Source organism: Mesoplodon bidens, assembly GCF_964165515.1.
Source record: "Mesoplodon bidens genome assembly, chromosome: 17".
Lineage (NCBI taxonomy): Eukaryota > Metazoa > Chordata > Mammalia > Artiodactyla > Ziphiidae > Mesoplodon > Mesoplodon bidens.
Window position 1 is genome coordinate 66,699,169 of NC_138174.1, and position 22,497 is coordinate 66,721,665.

The 22,497-nt window shown below is 41.3% G+C and overlaps 2 protein-coding genes across 5 annotated transcripts in view; one reads left to right on the forward strand and one right to left on the reverse strand.

Annotated features, from left to right (window-relative positions):
* The window catches only part of UBAC2 (UBA domain containing 2), a 165,250-nt gene that overhangs the window by 76,719 nt on the left and 66,034 nt on the right, over positions 1–22,497 (forward strand). The window lies entirely within an intron of this gene.
* Positions 3,389–16,501, reverse strand: LOC308605157 (G-protein coupled receptor 183). Of its 3 annotated transcripts, XM_081214875.1 has the most exons (3): positions 16,456–16,501; positions 8,880–8,965; positions 3,389–5,198 (listed from the first exon to the last, which is right to left on the reverse strand). In XM_081214875.1, exons 2-3 carry the CDS (start codon positions 8,933–8,935, stop codon positions 4,097–4,099), a joined length of 1,158 nt encoding a protein of 385 aa, XP_081071001.1. In that variant the 5' UTR covers positions 8,936–8,965; positions 16,456–16,501; the 3' UTR covers positions 3,389–4,096. The 3 variants fall into 3 exon arrangements, with proteins under 3 accessions (XP_081071001.1, XP_081071003.1, XP_081071002.1); XM_081214877.1 differs by lacking the exon at positions 8,880–8,965 and having other exon boundaries at positions 16,456–16,490; XM_081214876.1 differs by lacking the exon at positions 16,456–16,501 and having other exon boundaries at positions 8,880–9,088.

Below are 22,497 nucleotides of genomic sequence, written 5' to 3' on the forward strand. Positions count from 1 at the left end.
ACCAGTGGGAAAGAAGTTGTAGTAATTTAGGTGTGTGATGCCAGCATCCGGACTAGGATGATGATTTGGGACAGAGAAAAGACAGGCAAGAGTGAGTGCAAGAGGAGAAAACCCAAGCAGGGTTCACTGGTCAAATACCGTGGATGAGAGAGGATGATCAGGTGTGGGTGACTGAGTGAATGGACCTTGAGTTTGCAGAGAAATTAGGGGGCCCCTGCGGAGAAAGACGATAAGCTGAAAGTCCGATGTGGTGATGGGAAGTGTCTGAGGCCTAGGAAGCCACAGGAAGCGGAGGAATGGAGCCATCTCTCATTGAACATGTTTCTGTAGGAGGTGACATCCTCGTGCTCCAGGTCAGGCTGCAGGCACTGGGGCCAGTGCCTGTAGTGCACTGGATTGAGTCCCCAGCTCCACGTCTCCGTGGCCTGGCACTCCAGTTTCCTCATCAGCAAAAGGGAGAAAAAGTTATACCCACCTCTTAAGGGAATGAGGATTAACTGAGATAATGCCTGTCAGGTGCTTGAAAAAGTGGCACATAGTAAACAGTCAGTAGTCATTCCTTCTCAGCTAATTGAGCTTTTAGTTGAGTCGAAATTTGAAGATTATTTTTTAAGTGACCAGCTCTTCAGAGTTTAACGTAAAACAAACTTCCAGTGACATCGGTTCTCATGAGTGCGTTTAGTCTTCCCTGGATTCAAAAGAGTGGGCTGTGTTGTCACCAGAACAGCTCTTCATTTTTTCACTCTTACCTGAATAGTCAATGAGCAAATGTTTTTAGCTTTGCAAAGAATAACAAATTACAGTGGGCTAAGAGTGACCGAAATAGACCATTTTAAAGGCTAATTTAAGGTCAGTGCTTCCTGTTTTAAAATTGCCTGGTACTTTTTACTAATCGGTAGGAGTCTCTGCCCTCGCCTCTTGAAATATAAAATTGTTTTCAAGCAGAACATATTTCTGTATCTAGATTTAAATTGGCTTCTTGGGAAATTAGTTCTATTCTTTAATATGTCTAGTTTATATTGCAGGGTCTTAGAGCGTCTTTGTCTTCAATTACACGATTACATATTCTCTAGCATATGTAATTAAGCACTTAGAGTGTTTCTTTTCATTTCATTGAAAAATTAAGAACTTCGCAGATATTTCAGTAGGGCTTTAGTATTTTGTTAGTAATAGTACAAAACAGGTGCTATTCAATTAGATGGATATCTGAGAGCCTTCTGTGGGTGAGGCTCTGTACCACGTGCTGTGTATATAACCTACGACATTCTCATCCTCAGGGAACTCACAGCCTGAGTTTGTAATCTACCTGCTCTTGGTTATTTGTCCTACATAAGGGTTAGCTAACCTGCTGGCCTACAAGGAAACAAGCCTTGTAATACTTTTTTCAGGGTCTGTGTGATTCAGTTCCGTCTCTTTTATGGCTGGGATATGAAGTTAGGGTTACGTTCCTGGTGCTGCCTCTAGTTTACCAGGTGCCGTTTCTGAATTCAGGTTTCTTTATAAAGTGTGGGTGATACAATCGGCTCATCCTGTTTCACAGGATTGTGAAAAGGAAGACATTACATAATGCATGGACTATTTTTGTGAATTATTGCACCCTTCATATATACATGATGTCATTTCTAAAATCTAACCTTTACTATTCTATACTATCTATTCTGTACTATCACTGAAGGGTCTACATGTTTATACTGACTCAAATTAAGTAGCTTTGAGAGGTTTTTTAAAATTAATCAAATGATTCTTTTAGAAATAAAAATAAAATTATGGAAGAGGTAAATATGGTTAGCTGCCATATAACTATCAGCTTTTCTAGATGATTTTTCCTAGCTACCTGTTATTATTTAAAATTGTTAATAACATATCACCTGACTGATGGAGAAAATATTTATAGGTTGTGATTTTCAAATAATGTATTATATATTAGGCCACCTCCTTATTTCTGTAACAGAACACAAAATTATACAGCATTGTCCCTGTTCTCCAAGTTTACCTACTCCTGAGGGAAATGCATGGGAGATAAACCTAAAGCCAACTAATACTACAAGACACTGGGAGCATGCCCCAAGGCCTGGTGTGAACAGTGGCTTCATGAATGAAATAGGAAGTAAGGTCCTTTTGAAGGAGAGTGAATGGCTGAGTTGACTAGAGTACAGACCTTTTTTTTAAAAAAGATGAATTGGAAGTAGGTTTAAAGTTTACTTTTTGGCAGTATGGCTACTGATGATTGGATAAAATCATTTGCGCAGACTTGTGGTGTAGTGGAAGAAGGAGGGAGAAAACTACTCAGAAAGAAGCGTGTCATTCCTTTGTCAAGTGACATAGGTATTTACTGCCTTGTTTGGAGGATCTTAAGAACTGACCGTTAGCACTGAGAGGACTCTCTTATCTGCTATGAAACAACAGCATGTTGGCTTATACGTACAACAGTCTATGCTGGAACATAGTCATAGAGCTAGGGTGCCATAAAGATGATCTGAAATTCAGGAGGCTTTGTTTCTGGTTTTCCTTTAGCAACTTTCACAGTGTTTTCTCTTTTGGGATCCAACTCAAATGACTACATAAGTGCCACCCTGCATAGAATTTAGTGTTTTGCCCTTTTTTCTCCTTCACTTGGAAAAGTTTATTAGATGGAGTGGAGGAGAGGCCCTAAGTTCCTGACTTAACATCCTTGTGGTCTCGCCTGTCTCCGTAAGGTGAAACAAGGACCAGTGCCTATTTTTGACAGTGGCTTTTTAAGGTCAGCTAGCTAGCTATGAAATTAACAAAATACAAATCAGAAAGCACTCAGTAAATGGTGCTGAATCAACCATTAAGATTAGTTTTCTTACAGGATAAAAGTTGAAAATGATTAAGAGAAGACTTTAAAAGAAAATATTTCCAGGATATAAAGCCTAATAAAAATTTTAAGTATGACTCATGGCACAGCATTTCATTTCTTTAGTTCCATTATCAAACTTGGTGTCATTGCTAACATGGATACTATAATGGGGTAATTTGGGGATTCAATAAAGCAAATTTGAGCTGGCAGATGGGTGACTGTACTTACAGAGGTCATGCTACTCATAAAAAGGTATTTATTTGAGCAAATATATAATGTTGTAAAGAATCCTGGCTACTCTGAAGTTTATGATTTTGCATTTTACTCCCCATCTTCTTTAGGCAAGCGACAACTACACCCCACTGCTCATCCTCCCTGCCCTTTTTGGTAACCCAGACCACTGACATACAGATACAGGGTACTGTCAACTTCTGTATAAATAAGAAACCATCCCCTAGGGACCTCCCAAAAACCAAGGCTATTTGTATATTTTTTTATTCTCAAGAAGAATTTAGCAAGTGGTGCCTCCTTCCACATCAAGTCCTTGTCGTATTCCTGAGCAGTGGCCCTCGAATGCTATGCTGGCTGTTTGGGAAGAGCTTTCATTGCATTCGTCACCATCATCATTATAATGTTGTTGTCCAGAATCTGTCTACTGCTAATTTCATCCTCCCTGTAACTTTTGCTGAGAGTTGACAGTGAGCATTGAAGGACATACTTCTAATTTTGTGGCATCCAGCTGTTTATTCCAAAAGAGTTTTTTGAAACAAAAATTTATGACTCAGAACAAAACAAAACAAAAAAACTTATTATCGAGGAGATAAAGTCTAAGATTGAAAGAAACATGCACTGAAGAAATATGTTATCAAAAAAAAAAAGAAAAGAAATATGTTACAATATTAACATTTCTACACTGGCAATATACAATTTTAACAGTCTTTTTTTCTTTTGCCAAATTATTGGCAGGAAATATTAATGATTAAATTTTTCATTAACGCAAAACTTTTCTTTCTACACTGTGAGTTATCAAAATACGCTCCCTTTTGGTGTAGTATTTCATTTACAAATTAGAACTTTGCTTAATGTTGTTCTTGAGTGTAAAAAAATGCATATATATCAATTTACTTCCAAGTCAGAGGTGGGAAATAGTGCCCAATGAAAGGAATTTAAAAGAATCCTAATTAGAAGTTAAACAATCATTTTGATTTATAAGAAAAGTCCTGCAAAGTTTGTCATACAGTTTACTTTGCTATAAATCCAAGATTTAATTCCGTTTTACTTTCCATTTAAAGACTTGGAATGTATCATCATTTGAGTTTCCGTCATTTCACGTGAGTTTTCTTCAGGGGCTGACTTCACGGCACTGGAAATTGATACACTGACTTGACGTTTCAGCATCTTCATGACCTTTCTCTTGTACCCTTTACATGCAAAGAAATATATAAAAGGGTCCATGCAGCAATTGAAGTTCATCAGGCATACTGTAAAGTGCAGAGATATCTGGAATGAATATCTTGGACTACATTCCAGGAGATCAGGAAAACGAAGCTTCTTAATCATGTGTTGAATAATTGCAACATGATAAGGTGTGAAACAGACAACAAACACAACAATTATAAAAATAATTGTGTTGAGAGCCTTTTTGTTTACACCAGATTTCTCAGTTAATGGGTTTTGTTTGGCAGTTTTAAAGAGCTTGCAACAGATTTGAGAATAGCAGATAAGAATGATTATGAGCGGAAGTACATATCCTACGAAACATGCACCAAGCAGAATCCAGGGGAGAGATTTGGTTTCTTCAAAGTTTGGATATTCCATGCACGTAGTCCTTCCAGCCTCCTGCTTTGACATAGGTTTTATGAGCAGTGGGAGTGTTTGAGCAAATACGAGAATCCAGACAAATATGCAAATGCATTTTGCATGTTCAATTCTTTTCATCTTGTTGTACCGCAGGGGGTGCACCACAGCAAAGAACCGGTCAATGCTCAGGCAGGTCATGAAGTTCACGCCTGCGTACGTGTTGATGTAAAACACGAGAGCAGTTATCCTACACAAGGCCTCGCCAATTCTCCAGTCAAAGCCCAGTGCATAGTAGGCTATCCGTGTAGGCAGGGCAGTGGTGAAAAGTATGTCTGAAATCACCAAATTGGTTGAATATAGAGTGGTAGAGTTGATTTTTTTCCTGTTTTGAATAATGACGGTCAAGGCCAACAAGTTTCCAACGAGCCCAATTATGAAGACGATGCTGTAATGCAGAGGCATGAGGATCCTGGCTGTGCGGTGGTGGGCGTAGAGGTCACAGTCGCCTTCCAGAGGAGCTGCAGAGGGTGTAGTAAAGTTGTCCATTTTCATATCCATCAGCAGTTGTTCAAGGTCTCTAAAAAAACCAAGGGGACATTTACTTAAAAGCATATTTAACTAAAAGCGATATAAACTGCCTCCTATAGATCTAACTTTTAAAATTTCAAGATTGATACAATTTTTAAAAATCTGTGGTACGTAATGTGGTTACATACTGTATAGTAACAGAAAGATCAGAGAATAAAATTTATGTTTTTACTCTCACAATTTGGTGGTTTTGGCAAAGCTCTGGCAAAGGAAATAGAACCATTTAAATAGGGCAAATGTATTTTTGTGAGAAGAGGGAATGCACTAACTTTTTCGGCAGAAATTTCCCCTTCCTTTTTCTGAATCATCGTCTGGTTAAGAGTAAAATCATGTAAAGCACCCCACATTTCAGGAAGCGTAAAACTTTGCTTTTAAATTGAATATCAGTTGGACTTTTTTTTTCCGCCAAATGCATATCACTGCCAGGAAATGAAATCAGTCACACATTTATGTAGTGAAATATGAACTTACCACAGTGATCTGATTTGTGTTAACCCAAAAATTATGAGAAACAAGCTAAGGCCTTTGTTAGGTTTTCTTAAAAAAAAAAAGAAAGAAAGAAAGAAAGAAAGAAAGAAAAGAAGACGACCACAGCAACCCCGACAAAAAAGAAGAAAAAGAAACAAAAAGGGAAAAAACGTAAGAGCTTCAAGGGGAAACTTTAAAATTAATGCAGATACCCCACTGATGCATGCAGTATGTGTTCCTGCATGTACACACTGTAGGAAGCATTACACATGTGGTGTTCTGTGTTCTGCTTTATTCATTTACCATGTTCATGGATCAGTGTAATCTATATTTTTGTCACATGTGTAGATCTTATATAGACATTTGATAGATATTCTACAGTATTACAGTGTGTTAATGCATAATTTGCTTACCTACTCCCTTTATGAATATCTGGATTATTTCCAACTCTTTTCTTGTTATAAATAATGTCTAAGATGAAATTTCAAGTCCTCAGTTGAAAAGTGGAAAACTCCTACAATAAAACTCCATATATGAGGTTGAACTTTGATAAAACTAAGGAAGAGAAGAGCAACAAATTCTGTGAAGTTATTTTTAGAAGAAAAATAATTTTCTGATAGGTCTATCTCTATGCACAAATCTGAAAGGCACCAAAGCTGAGGGAGAAGTTCAGTATATCTAGTGATGATGGTCCTATATGTTAAAGGAAAGAACTCTATCCCTAGCCTTATCAAAGCAGTGACTACAGATCTACTTCTCCGACTGCTGTATTAAATGAATTGGAGCTCTTCTAACTTAGTTCTAACTGTCTTAAAACAGTGATGCTGACGGACAAGGAGGGTTCTGAGAGGACTGCACTGATGTCATAGGTGTGCAGTATCTACAGTGTTGACAGGTTAATCATGAAAAATGCGAATACAACCTAAAGCAAAAGGAAGCAACAAAGGAAGGAGAACTTTTTATTAATCAAGGGAATATAAGAAAGGAGCTGGGAAAAAGCAAAGGATGAGGATGATAGGTAGAAAACACAAAATAAGAGGGTAGGGGGCTTCCCTGGTGGCGCCGTGGTTGGGAGTCCGCCTGCCGATGCAGGGGACACGGGTTCGTGACCCGGTCCGGGAAGATCCCACATGCCGCGGAGCGGCTGGGCCCGTGAGCCATGGCCGCTGAGCCTGCGCGTCCGGAGCCTGTGCTCCGCAACGGGAGAGGCCACAACAGTGAGAGGCCCGCGTACCGCAAAAAAAAAAAAAGAGGGTAGGAAATGCGTCACAACAAATGTAAATGGCTTGAACTCACCGATTAGAAGACGAGACTGGCAGTTTGGATTTTTAAAAATCCAGCTGTATGCTGCTTAGAAAAGAGGGAACTCAAAGCGATTTGGAAAGTTTGAAAACACAGGCACGGGAAAACACATACCAGGCAAACCCCAACCAGTGGAAAGCCAGAGTAGCAATATTAACATCAGAAAAAAAATAGAATTCAAGGCACAATCAATATTGATAGGGGTAAAGAAGGTCGCTACACAAGTTAAAAAGAACAGTTCACCAAGGACATAAAAAGAATCATGAATTGTATGTGTAACAGCAAAATTTGACAGAATGTAAAGGAGAAATGGTCCAATCCACAGCCATAATGGGAGACTTTAACATATTTTTATTAGAATATGACAGGTAAAAAAAAGATTGACCCAACATGACTTAAAAGCTAACAGAATTTGTGCTGAAAGCACATTAGAGTTATTTGCAAATTTAACCATGTACTAGATCCTGAGAGGTGTCTTGGATTTCTCAGAAAATCATTAGCTAGCAGCTCCCCTTCCGTGTGAGCAGTACAGTGCAACGAAGTTAGAAATCAAAACTAAAAAGATAAAGGATGCACTTGGAATCTAAAAATCTATGTTTCTGAGGAACTCGTGGGTTAAGAAATCACAATGCAAAATTTGAAGTACTTAGAACCAAAGGGCAAAAATACTACAAAACTGTGGAATGCAGCTAAAGAGTTAATCTGAGATTGGTGCAAAGCCTTGAATGCATTTATTTCTTAAAAAATTGAAAATAGCTAAGTTAAATATACAGCTCAAGAAGCTAGTAAAGAACTGAGTTTGCCCCAAAAAAGTAGCATAATAAAATGAATTGGAGATATTAATGAAATAGAAAACAAAACAAACAAAACCCAATAAATATGGACTTTATATTTTGTGCGGGGGTGGGGGGATGGAGTGATTCTTGAAAGGGAAATTGTGTAAATTGCAGTTGTGGAATAAAAGTAGGAAAACTTTATGCAGTTAGTAGGGAAAGGCTTCACTCGTGTGAGAAGTGGCTTTCAGGAGCCGAGACTGGACATGAGGGAGAGGTGGAAATTCCAGGCACGGGTTGCAGTTTAGGAACAGGCATCTAGAGCTGCCTTTATTTTTCTAATTTTTGTGAAAAAAAATTTTTTCTGAAAATCTCAACATGTAAATTTTATTTCGAGGAGTCTTCCAAAGCAGGTTCCTGGGAACCGCCTTTAAAATACATGGTGGGGGAAAAAATACACTGTGGAGTCTGCTAATCCTCCATCTGAATAATAATTATTGTAGAGATTAGGAGAGTTACACTAATGTATGAATCAGAGAATGTGCCATTGCCTACCAGTTGTAAATGCCTGCCCAGCTGCTTCACCGAATGAAATAAAGCATCCAGTAGAGTCACAAAGGCAGTGTTTTCAGAACATTTTAAGTTAAGGAAAAGATGTTTAACACGGTGTTAGTTTTAAGTGCGAAAATTTGCAACCAAATCAAATGTCCATCATTAGGGAACTGGTTAAGTATTTTATGGCCATTTAGTAGAATACGATGCAGACACTGAAGATGGCAATGTAGATGCCTATTTCCTGACAGAGAACGATGTCAAGTAAGATTCCACAACAGGCCACTTTGCGGGTAGGAAAAGCAACTATTCACACACTCATCCCTGCATGGATATATAGGCCAAAACATAATTCACAAGTACAAGTAATTTTTTAGTTTCATCATATATTCTAAATTTTTAACACCAAACATGAATTGACTATGAAATGAATAAATAGGTAAATAATCTTTTTGAATCTGAAGAAATCTCTTTTGAAATTCAGCTCTTCTTGCAAAAGCCTTGTCCTCTGACATACTTTTCAAAGCTAGTGCTCTTTATTCAGATTTATGCCTTAGTTTTCGCTAGGTGCCTACCTTAAGTCATGTCTGGAAGAACCGTCCCAGCAGCCCTGCAAGCCAGGTGTTGCCATCACGCACGCACTCTCCACTCGAGGAAACCACTGTGAGAGAAGGTAAGGGTCATGCTGGATCCTTCTCTCTGCCAGCCTGGCTTCAAGCCTCCTACTCTGTCCAGTCCTCGGCAGGGGCAGCTGCTTCACGCTGCCTTTCAAGAACTGAGAGTTTGTGGTTTCAAAGTGGTCTAGACTTCAGGGCCATCCTCACCTGTACACAAACAGCCGGGGCACATGTGGCCTAGCCGTTCCAGAGCAGGGAGACGATTCTTCCAGAGGACAACGGGACTCCCACTCCAGGAGAGGTGCCTTCCCAAGTGGGAGGCCAGACTGGTGGACGCTGCGTCATAGAGCCCTGAGGGGGAGACTGGGGAAGGGCTGTTTGCTGCCTGGCCCTGCCCCGAGTCAGTCCAAGAAAGGCACTTGCACAACGTGGATGTGTAAATGGGCTGACCCAGAGGATCTCAAGTAAAGGAGAATCTGGGCTGTTTTGAAATGTGTTCTTTTGGATATTTAGTAACCTCTGGAAGGTTGATTCCATCCGTCAACAGCTCTAGTATATTACCTTTGGTGTTACTTATCCTGTGTTATTAATGCTATAGTTTTAGTCCATTTTATCTTTTCCAAATTGAGAGAAAGCCACTTCCACATACTTGACTGTGTTATCCCCTTCTTATATCAACCAATCCCAGTTTATTATCATCTTCCCTCAGAAATATTATTTTATCCCTTCCTTTAATCATTTTAGGATTCAGGATTACTTTCCTGAACCTTGACTTACTCCGTTCTTTTATTCAGCAAAAATTGTTTTTAGTGCCTCCTCTATAGGCTAGATCCTGGAAATTCAGAAATGATACCTTTTAATATCTGAGGACCTCAAACTGAAGGATGGATGTTGGGAATGTGCTGTTGTCCGAATGAGGTGTTATCTCAGTATTTGCTATGTTTCTTCTCACACACACACCCGGGTTCTACTTGGTCTTTGGGTTACAGTGCTCCTTTACCAACCTTTCGATTGCAAATTCCCCTTTTAACTGTTTCTAGTCCTTCCTCTTTTAGTCATAACTAAAGCCTTTCTTTCATTCTTTCTTTCTTTTCTTTCTTTCTTTCTTTCTTTCACTATATTTTAAATATTTGTCATAATTATTAGACAACAGCGTCTGACATGGTATTTAGGATAGATATACCGAGTTGTACTTGAAAGTTTTGATACTATGGCTCGTCATTTTATTGCCTTAAGAAAAGCATAAAGAAATGTTTGTTCTAATTTTTTTTCCTTAGAATACTTGTACGTGTAATAATTATCATTTCCTCATGATGCTTCCTAATGAAAAGATGTACAATGTCCCTAAGTCGTCCTTTAGTGCCCCACAGCTGAGAGACAAGAATGAGGATTGCAAGCTTTGCCCTGAGGGCACAGATAGTACCTGGGCTGCGGGAAGTGTGGGTCCTTATTCAGGTTCCACCCAAGGAACTACGGGGCAGCCATCTGTGCCACTTCTCTTAACATTTTTGTTAATAAGCAAAGGAGCCTCTCTCAGGTTGGTCTCTGTAACGCAGTATTGATCCTTTTCACGTTACTATTCTCCTAACGTGTAAAACAGCAAGTTCTTCCACAGCAAAATATCCTCCGAAGTATTTTCACTTACATTCTTGAAAGTGGGCCTGTGTGTGCTTTTCTCTAGAATTGATTTCCTCACTAATAGAGTAGCTAGTGTTTCTTAAGACACTATCGTGTCAGTTTTGCATAACCAGACATGTTGACATGAACTGTCAAGTTCTGTCTAGCCACAGAAAGGAAAAAATAAAAGGCCCCCTCAAAACTCATTTATTTGTATTAAAGAAAACTTAGAGCTAATGTGATTTGTACTCTAGAACTATTTACCCTGGATAGCAACTCGGAGGCATTTGTGATTTTTCACAGGGTACCTCTGCAATCCCAATTTACTTGCTTGGATAATGATTTTCTTAGCTTTTATTTGTGGCAGAAACAGAATAAAATCCTCATTATATTCAAAGATTTAGTAAATGCTAGAATACCGGCTTTTGGTGTTTAGCTTTAAGATTCCTGAAATGTCACCTTTACCCCTAATATTTATTCGCTTAATAATCATCAACACTTAAAAGTGAGAAGGGGTTAAACTTCTAGTAATTTTGTTTAAATTCAGACCTTAGCAATGAATCGAATGGGTCAAATCATGCTGACATGATCATTAATAAGAGGTGACTTCTCTGTGAGGTGAAGTCTGCTCAGGACCATGTTTACACATTGAGATGATGTGACTCAAAGTGCCCACAGTGGCCTGCACCAAAGAGGAAGTTACAGGAGTGTGCTCTCAAAAACAACCCGAAGAATGGACGTGCAGATACAAATGATACTTGTCTGTTGTTAAATGATGAGTGGTGTTGTTTGATCCCATTGTTTGTCTGATTTCTGTTGCTACACTGTCCTTTGGTTATTTTGTTGAAGAGGGGTAAGATTGAGGGGAAATTCCTGGAGTGGGAAAATAGAGTCACTGGGAAAGGAGGGGGCAGAGAAGGGCTCCAGGCTCAAAGGAGCAGCAAGGATTTGGTCTCCCGGGAGGCAGACGAGCACAGATGGATCAGGACAGCAGGCTGAGGCTGTTTACTGCCTTTGAGGACAAACATACCCCGTGGAAGAAAGAAATCATTGCTGCTTCCTCCTGTTACCTAGTTTTGTACGTATTTATCAGTTGCTTGAAAAAGCCTCCTTGTTCTTGAAGCTGAGCAAACAGGGACATCTGAGTTTGGTCCAGTGTCACACATACCGGGGCCTAGCACTCAACCAGTCATGTTTCTCACCTGCTTCAAGGTGACTCAACAACCATCACCTGAGCAGCTGTGTGTCCCACTGGCCTGCAAAATAGGCAGGTGCGAAACAGGCATCCCTGAGGCACAGACGGGCAGTGACGAGCACAGGCCCAGCCTCGCGTCCCTCCCCTGGGGCCGTCTGATGGCCGTTCCAGACTACTACACTGCTCCGAACCACTCTGACAGCAAGCACACACCCCGATAACCTAGTCAAAGAGATCTTCTTTCACTATCAGGTGATTCTTGTTTTTCACTAGCTTTGAGTCCTAAGTTGATAGCTGTGTCCAAGACTGATTTTTTGGGAGACTGTATAGGGAAGATTATCCAGAAAGGTGACCACTGACAGGTGCCCCCACTTTCTCAGACGGAACCTCCCACGTGCCAGAGCGTTTATGGCAGGAGTCAAGTCGTCTGTGGTCCGTGTGTCTGAGGGCACCTCTCTTCCCTGTCTCCTAGGGAGCTCGCTTGCTTGCTTGCATCCTCCGGCTTGTGGAAGGGTGACCCTGCGGCTGACCCCAGGGCACAGCCTGGTCCTGCCCACCTCTCAGTAGGTCTGCACAGGGTCATGTGCAGGACAGTGCACAGGGAGCTTCCTCAGAACAGAGAAAAAACAACCCAGCATTGGCCCATCTGCACTTTCCTCTTTGTGCCTCAGTGGTGTCCTGAACCCAGCGGGCACCCGCTAAAGACACTTCACCTTCTGTAAACATGTACATTGGAATTGATGGGAAAGTGAAAGGTGCCTGACATTTGTGTTATCTGCTTAAACACCCACTTGCACATTTGGGGTTTTACATAGTCTGGCTATTTTTCTTTCACCTTTCACTGATTATCTATTCCTTTTGTGGCCTTTGGCGGCTTTAATACTCACTAGGACGGTATGAAAGTCTTCACAGATGAAGACAGGAGGTGGTAGCGCTCTGGACTTGACATATATGGCGTAATGTTTAGGGACTGGAAGACAAAATAATCCCGCCGTGATACTCGTTTCAGTGTAAGGAAGACAACTGTGTTTCCCTGTGGCATGATTCGACCTGTATGTAGGATAACCAACTGCATAATTTACAAAGACTCCTTATAATGAAGGGCTGAGTCAGTATAATCTTTATCCTCTGAATCCAAAATATTTCTAGAAACACTATGTACCCTGTCTCCTTAAAGTTCAAAGGAGTTTCAAATTTTGATTTTCGTCTCTATTACCTCATAGAAATTAGTCAGAAACATTAAATATCCTTATTTTATGGATAAGCAAAATTCGGGAGAGATTGGATCATTTGCTCAGGGTCCCCCCTCAGGACAGTTGCCAAGCCAGGGACCACGCAGGCGTGCAGGCCTCCGTGTCCTTGTCCCCCGCTGCCTCCTGCCTCCAGTCCACTGGCCCCCGGCCTCTCCTCTGCACGTCCCCTTCTGTCTGTCCGTCTGCCTGTGTGTGTGCTGCTCCCACTGCCCTGCCTGCCTCAGGCCGCCCTCTCTTCTCCGTGGAGTTGGAATTGCAACGCGCACAGTGCCGTTCAAATGGTGCCCAGGCAAACTGAAAGCCGTCTGTCACGCCACACGGTCTCCCTCGTGCTCGGGGTCTGCTTCCCTCTTCAGCTGGATCTCTAGCCGTCTTCCATCCTGTGACCCCCTGGCTCCGGCCCTACTAGATTGCTTGCTGTCTTTTGATGTCCTGTGTTCTCTCACAGCTCCGTTCCTTTCTGACCCTCTTCCTTCTCTCTGGAGCCTCCTCTCCCCGGTCCTGCATCCTCAGCTCCCGCTTTCCTTCAGGGCTTCGCTCAGAATCAGCTGCTCCTGGAAGCTTCTCTGGTTTTATCCTCTCCTGCTCCCCCGACAGCACCTCCCCCTGCCCCGCAGAAAGGCAGCGTGGGGTGTCCTCACCAGGGCACTGCCCTCTGTACTGTTTGTTTTGTTTCTGTTTCCTACTGGCCTGTGAAGTCCTGAGAGTGGGGGCTGTGTTGTTAATTCTGTGCATCTCCAGCTGGCCCATGATTAATGCTCAATAAATATCCATTAAGGAATAGCAGAATCCCAGCTTTCTTGATCCTCAAAGTTTCTTATCAGACTGCAGGATACGTTTGATTGATAATAGTAACCAGTATTATTCAGCATAGACTGTGTCCCAGGCACTGCCCTGGGCACCTTATGTATGTTCACTCACTGAATCTCACAAAACTTTCCCAAATCCATTGCCACTGGTGAAACTGAGGCACGGAGCACTTATGAGTCTTGCCTAAAGACGCAGCTGTTAAGTGTCAGGATTTAATCCAGGCAGTTTGGCTCCAGAAATCACATTCAGTGTAGTATGTTTTAGCCCTAGCTCCTATTTCCAGCATGATCTGATGTTTTTGGTAGGAAACAAGTAAAACAGGAAGACATCTCAAAACTTTAACGCATACCAACTCATACACCTGTCTCAACCAGCGAGCGGAGAAGGGTTAGGGAGATGGGAAGAGGGAAGAGGAGGGAGGGAAGGAGGGAAATATGTTGACATAAATAAGGAATTTATTCACTTATTTGTAGCATATTTCAAGGGAAGTAAAAGTTTTATAAATAAATTTAGATTTTTACTATTTTTAACAAGATTTCTATAAAACAGTTTGGACTGAAATTTTCACTGAGAGAAGATGGTGAATACCTAGGATAGCTCTTATGCTGTTAATTTATTTTTATACTGCTATTTAAATATTTGCAGATATTTAGCAAAATATTTTTATTCTTCTCTTTGGGCTTTCCAGATACCACAAGGATTTTTGTTACCTCTGTCATTTTCAGAGGATTTTAACGTGTGTTATTTCATCTTACACTGAAGCCCACTATTTTACAAACTTCCTGGGAAGCTGGGAAGGATACAGACTGGAGGATACTGCACATCCTCAGCACATACACAACCAGGGCATTTTAACAACTCCAGGAGGCCCTTAACCATAGCAGAGAGAAAACTGTCACTAGTAAACTCCTTTACTGGATGGTGAGCTCTTTTTTTAGATGTAAACTTCTTAAGGATGATGGCTTTATCTCATTTTATCCCATAGAGTGTTTCAGGACTGGCCAGCAACAGATATCTAGTAAATGCCTACGGAAAGCATAAATGAATGAAAGTCATATAGTGACCTGAGTTAATATTTATTCCATTAAATGACTGGTCATGTTACTGAAAAGCTCTCAGAAGCTAGTTGAAAGTGATTTATAAAAGGAATTCCCACCACCACATGATAGGTGAACCTTGTGAGTGAGAATGCTTTCTGGAGCAGCGTGCTCTTTGCAGTATTATGTCCAAAAACTATGATTAACCCCCAAGAGAAAACATGCACTGAAATACTAGCAAATGCAAAGTCCAGACAGAAAACACAGTTAGATGTATAATCATCCATAGACTCAGTCTTTATGTAAAATATTTTCTAAAGATCTAGAAATAAGTTCAAGAAAAATAATTCCCATAGAAATGATAGGGCAAGGAAACTTTGCGTATTGGATTCATCCTTCCGTGGTTTAATGGGCAGAGGGAAGAGAGAATGGTAACAGGCAGTTTTCCAGCACTTACTGTGAGAGCCAGTGCTGTAAGACCTGGGCAGTATGATTACTCCCCATTTTACACATGAAGCAGTTGAAGCCTGAGAAGTAACTTGTCCAGGGTCACGCAGCTGGTAAATAATGGAGCCCCAGTTCAAGTCTGACTCCAGAGCCCATGCTCTTAACCACTACACTATATTGTACTTAAAGTGAGACCACCTCCCCCCCAAAATAAAAAAAAACCACACCCTCCTTTAGAGGGAGTCTCTGCACAGCTTATATTTTACCAAGTTTCTGTTACCTCCATTCCCAACCTGGATGTAAATACTGGCAATTCCCTGCATATAAGTCATTGTTTTGTGATATTTTCTAGGCACACAGAAGTTCTAGAAAAAAATACGGAGATGTGTTTAGTCTTTCTGGTCATCAAATAAATATAAAGCAAACAAGAGATGTTCTTTTTTCACTTATTAGATTAATAGTTTATATTTAGAATTAAAATACTCATGTTGGCTGAGAAGCAGTGAGGCCCAGACTGTCACTGGTGGGAGAGTAAATTGGTAAAATGTTTTTGTAAACTGAAGAATATCAATTTATATCTGAAGTTGTTTTTTTTTTTTTTAATGTGTACCCTTTGCCCCAGGAATTCTACTACTGGGATTCTATCCTGAGCAATAATAGAAAGTATAAAAGTAGAGAAATAATAAAAGTATAGGAAAGACTTTTATGTACTTACATATGTGGTCAAATAGTAACATGTACTAACTCTTTTATTTTAAATTGTGCCGTATAACTTGTTATAAGTACAGCACATTTAAGTGTAGGAATACTCCATTTTAAAATAACTTTACTCCTTTCCTTCGTAAAGCATCCTGAAATACTGGCAGTATTTGATGATTAATATTTGATACTGTTTTGTGTAATTGTGAGTTCACACAGAAGTACAAAGTAAGCCCTGTTTTTTGGCAAAGATATTTCTGGCATGATCCATTGCTTTCACCCAGCTTACCATCAGCTTATTAGAACTGCCAGTCACCAGAGAGTCTCAACTATATTAATGATAAAATCTTTGTTAGAAATGTTTATAGCCTTTTGTTGAATAGATTCTTTACCTTTACCTTAAACCTTAATTAGGGTTTCAAAGTTCTTCTTAACTCACAAGACTTTGTTGAAAAAGCAAAATATCTGGTACTTACCTCTTAGTGCCTTGTTGGGACCTCTGTATGGTAGCAGTCAGTATTCGCCCAAACTGAAGTGGGTTAACCTTGGCACGTTGTTTTAAGGGAGATTATGCAGACATCCTTTTATGGTGGTGGCTTTTTTTCCTGTCACCCTGTGACTGAGCACAGTAATGATCAGTTAGCCTCATGTGTGCGTGTGCACTTTTTTTTTTTAATGGGAAGTGAAATTTTTCTGTTAGTGATTTTTTTAAAAAGAGTTATCCAAAAACCCCTTGGAATTTATGAATTTTTGATATCTATGGAACTTTATAAATTTTTCTATAAAGATTTAAGTTTAAAAAAAATCCTTTGGAAGAGACTGAAGCAATAAACCTTAACCAGGAAAAAAAAAAGAATCATAGTTATTGATGATTTTGTATCCATATTATGTGTAAAGTGTGAATTTTTAAAGGTTTTAAGGGAAAAAATGTCAATTTTGACAATTCTGTCTGCCTGGAAACTTGGTGCAGGGAGTAGTTCACTCATTCTGTATCTTATCAACAGCTTAATGAGAAAGAAACAAATTTCTGTGGTGAGTGGAGAAAAATGCTCTTTTGCCTGTGTACAGTGATTAGTCAGTATTTTCAGGCAGGAGACCAACTGACTGGATCGCTGATTGCATGGACACATGCGTGACAAGGGAAGAGTTGAAGGGGGCATCCAACAGCTAGAATTGCCTCTCGTGCACAGGATGAAGGAGACCTGTGCTGTTCACCTTCAGGTCTTAATGGACTCAGTTTAAACCAACAGTGTCACATGGCTATCAAAATGCAAATTGATTTGCAGGCTAAAATAATGGAAATAGAGCGCTCAGAACAAGAGAGATGATCTGGCCATTCCCAGTGAGCTCAGGAGGCTGCGTTTTACCAGGGCACGGATGACCTTAGAGCATGGGTGGTGAGAGGTCTGGATGCCAGGTCTTGGGAGAAATGATGGAATAAACTGAGCATGTCTGGGCTTGGCCGGGACGTGATCATTATCCTCACGTGTTAGGAAGCTCTCCTGGTAAAGGGTTTAGATTGTATGTGTCAGTCTTCCTAACTCCAGAGAGTAGAAGGAAGGCCTTGTGAGAGGAGGTTACCAGACAGCTTTCAAATCAGAATGTGAAAGTAGATCTCAAAAGTTGAGATCATAAAAAAGTGGCATGTTGTCTCTTATTTAGGTACTTGCATAAACAGGATGACTATTTTGAGGGATGGTGTAGAGAGAATTGAATCATTGGGTAGGAATTTGTAACCCTGTGACCTCAGAGGCCCTTCCACTCCAGGATTCTGTCAAAGTGGCTGAGGACCTTTAGCCTCTCAGTGGTGTTATTCCATTGAGAGGCTTGTTAGGTTCTTATAAGCTCTAAAGTGCTGAAGATCTGTAGAGAAACCTTGTCAAACGGAAGAGCTACAAGTCACCTAAATTCTTTGGGTCTCCACCCCATTATATAAAATAAAAGTATTGAACTAAATGATCACCAAGATAATTCCTAGTCCAATAATTCTGTGAGGGGGAAATATAGAGATTTTATGATTTGGTGGATCGGTATGATAAAATCTTCTAGAACTAGTTCCTTTAAAACTTGGATTGAAGAATCCTTGAAGAAGACACTGTTGAGAAAAAGTCTTTCAATTTGTTGAAAAGCCATCCTGGTGGGGTTTTGGTTTTTAGTTTTTGAAATAGTTTTTTATTAAGGAAAACATCATTATATGATGAAATCTAGGTAAAGTAAATGTTCTAGCAAACTGGATCTCCCCTTTTTTTTTTGGTATTAGAGTAGTCAGGTGTATAAAGAAGAGGTGATAGGGTAATTGTCCTCTGAGATGCCATTGAGGTTTATTGTGAGATCATTTCATGAGCTCACAAACCTTATTTTTATTGTTGAAAGTTACCAGGATTTCTTCAGTTGTACTGTAAAAGTGGAGTCCATGTCCTTTTCTGTAGAAGAGATGGACGTTTGTGACCTGAACTGAGAGTTTCTACTATTTTATTTGTTCTGTCAAAGCACAGTTGTGAGTATAGAGTAGATACTCAATAAATATTAGTGACATTAGTGAGTGAATTCCTTATAAACCATGTTCCTCTTTTCTGAACTTCAGCCCTATATGCTTAAGCCAGACAGGACTTCCAGAAGTTAGCTGTTCACCATACAAAAAGGTCAAAATGAGTTATTGTTGCCAATATAAGGAACAAATGTCATAAAATAAGGAAAAGAGAAAAACTGGTCAGTGACTAAAAACACTCAGTGTGTATAGAAATAGCAATGGAAATTTTCTACAAAACAACCTGTATAACCGTGGTCTGAACTATATGCTTTTGTGTTATGGGTAGATGTGGTTTAGTGTTTAGTCATCATTTAAAACTACACAGTGATGAATAACTTCTAAGGAATTTTGAAACTTCTTCTATTGGTATATAAGATACGAGCTGGGGTCATTAAAATTCCTATCAATATTTCTTAGTTTACATTGGAATGTAACCTCAAGCAAGAACTCTGCTTCAGATTTTTTATTATAGCTTCACTCTTTACACTTTATTGCTAAATGTAAACAGAAGACCTTCTATAAGTTAAGTACCTAAAGACATGTTCTGTAGTGAGAAACTCAAGTGCAACCAAAATAGAGTTTTCTTGTTATTACCAAGAGAACAACAGGCCCTATTTTGAGTATATCTATGAAACTGTGTGTTTTAATCCCATTAAAAACAACAAAACAAGGGGCTCTTTAAAACAAAAGACAAATTCTGCTGTATGGTTTTACCATTTTAAAGAGAAATTCATTGATTCAGCAAGTACTCACTGAGCAACTACCCTGTGCCAGGCGTGCTTCTAGAGAGTGGAGGTAAAGCAGCAAACAGACTGACAGAGATCCCTGCCTTCGTGGAGCTTCCATCCTAGTCGTGGAGACAGATGATAAGTAAGCCGCGTAGTAAATTAGGAGGTTATTGGTGCTATGGGGAGAGGAGAGAGAGAAGGCAGAGTAGGGGTGGGGCTGTGATGAGGTGGGCGCGGGCTACAGTTTGGAGTGGGGTGGTCAGGGAGGGCTTCTTGGAGAAGGTGCCATTTGAGTGAAGACCTGAAGGGTGTAAGGGAGTGAGTGATGCACTTGTCTGTGGGAAGATGGCCAGGAGAGGGGGAAGCAGTGGCACGCACCCTGGGGCACAGTGTGCCCGGTCCTGTGTCCGGGGAGCGGTGAGAGCGAGGAGGGGGGGTCTACGGAGTAGAAGGCAGGTCGGGGTGGGGGACGCAGGGTCTTGTGCGTGTCTGTCATGACTTTGGCTTTTACTCTTGGCTGGCGGTGGGTCTTTGCAGGATTTTAAGCCCAGGAGCGATTAATTTGTTCTTTTTAGTGAGAAGAATGCACAGCTGCTTCATCAGCTGTGTTTGTATGTAGTATTGATATTTAGAATGACAATTTAAATAACGCTCTGTTAAAATTGCTTTCGTTAATTTTTTTTTTTTTAATCTAACAAATGTTGCCGGTCGATTACGGGTAAGTGTCCACATTAGGCACTAGGGGATGCACCGCTAGATAGAATGTGGTGTTTTCTCATAAAGTGAATGATCTAATGGGAGATTTTTTTAAAAACCCTATGTAGGGCTTCCCTGGTGGCGCAGCGGTTGAGGGTCCGCCTGCCGATGCAGGGGACGCAGGTCCGTTTCCCGGTCCGGGAAGATCCCACACGCCGCGGAGCGGCTGGGCCCGTGAGCCATGGCCGCTGAGCCTACGCGTCTGGAGCCTGTGCTCCGCAATGGGAGAGGCCACGACAGTGAGAGGCCCGCGTACCACCAGAAAAAGAAAAAAAGAACAAAAAACCCTATGTAGTTAGTTAAGATGTAGATCATACAGCTGTTCAAGAATTAGAATTGTTTCATCGCCCCACATTTAATGAGCTTTTCTCCTGTGCCAAGCGCTGAGTTCAATGCTGGGATAACCACGAGGATGTATCTCCTTCCCTGCCTTGGGACGTATTCGGCCCAGGAGGAGGGCTGGAGGGGCATTCCAGACCCCTCGGCCGAGCTGTCTGCAGACCCCTGCTGCCCTGTCCCTGCCGTCTCCTTACGAGCCCGCGGGAGGCTTCATCTTACCCGTCTTCGGGTCTCCAGTCCTGACCAGGGCCTGGCGCTCCGCTGTCCGCTGGTTGGGGCTCTCCCTCTTCTAGCATTTACTACATTCTTACAGCTGCCTGTAGATGCTGCTGCCAGTTATCACATCTTCAACATGGGTTGGGTTTGGTTTGGTTTTTAATATAATCGAGAGGACAGTGAATGATTTTTCTAATAATACATTCTCTATCGAAAACGGGAAAATGCACGAGAGGGACCCGTTGTTTCCACAGAGATGATAATGAGAACATTTCTTTATGGAAGTGAAAAATACTTCTTGCATTTTTCTTATGGTAAAAGCAGTCGTTCTTTGTACGATGCCACTTATCCAAAACATGAGAAAATAAAAGACTAGTTAAATTAAGCCGTGAGTTTAATGAAGAATGGGTGTAAGTGTGTGTCCAGACCGCATGCCTCATTCACGTCTCCCGCCTCGCCCTCGTAGGAATGTGAGTTCGCCATCCTGGAGCTCTAGTTCCTTGAGGTTCGGGGCTGCTTCTTACTTAGAGATGTGGACGGAGCTGCTGTGGCTGGTCCACTGCCTCTCACACAGATTCACGCAGACAGTGAAACTGGGGTAGCTGTGAGGGTGAAGGAGGGCGGCTAACCAGCAGCGGGGTGGAGGCACCTCTGGGCAGAGGAGCTGAGCTCTGTCATACACCGTAAGTATGAGTTTCCTAAGCAGAAAAGTACACGGACACTCTTGTGTTGAAACAATAGCCTGTGTCAGTGAATAGTCATCAGAGCCTAAGGTGCCCAGGGAGCATCTGGGCGGGGAGGGGGCGAGAGGGGATGGGCCAGATCAGGGGAAGGGAGAGGAGGAAGGTTGCAGGGAACCACACTGGTAAGAAAGACTCGCAGGACTTTGCTCTTTCGTGCTGTTTGAATTTCCTCTTTGAAAACTGGCAGCCTGTGGAAGGAAGGGTTTTAAACAAGGGTGTGACATGATCAGAGTTGTATTTGGGGAAGACAATACTGTTGGCAGTGTTAGCAGATGGATTAGAGAGGAACAAGACTTTAAGCAGACAGACGTTTGTGACTTTGGAATATGTCAGGTCGAAGCTATCAAATCGAGTTTCATAGCCAAGGTGAGGGACAGCCGGACAGTTTGGGGACTCACTTCATTTTTTTAGTTGAAGCCATAGAAGGGCTTAGGATTATACCAGGAGAGACTGGAGCCAGAAGAAAAGCCTATAATGGAACCCTGGAGAGGGTAGGAGAAGAGTGGTGGGAGACCCATGGGCAGACCAGCAAGAGCACAGGGTTTAAGACAAAAGCAGGAAGGAATTTGAGGAAGGGAGGACAGGAGCGGCGAGCCGTGTCGAGTGCTGACGTGAGATGTAATTGGACAGAGTCTGGGATGAAGATTTTGGATTTGACTGTGTGATGAATTGTAATGTTTCTTGCTTTTGGTTCATCTAGTCTCTTTCATCAGATTTCAGGTCATTCGTGAGAAGAAACCATAGCATCAACTTTAAATTTTCTCACAGTGCCGACAGTTCATTAGTAGATGCTGAACCACCTCTTTGCAATAGTTTTTTTTTTTTTGCGGTACGCGGGCCTCTCACTGTTGCAGCCTCTCCCATTGAGGAGCACAGGCCCTGGACGCGCAGGCTCAGCGGCCATGGCTCACGGGCCCACCCGCTCCTCAGCATGTGGGATCTTCCCGGACTGGGGCACGAACCCGTGTCCCCTGCATCGGCAGGCGGACTCTCAACCTGCGCCACCAGGGAAGCCCCCTTTGCAATAGCTTTGAGAGGGTCGACAAGGGTTAGATAATTAGAGGTCTCATAAAATGTTATATATATGTACAAATTATTTTGGATGTGATGTACGTATAGAAACCAACTTGTGTATCTAAGACTGTGCTTTCAGACTGAAATAAAATGATAAGCAGTGTTACTTCAAATATACATTTACCATTGGTA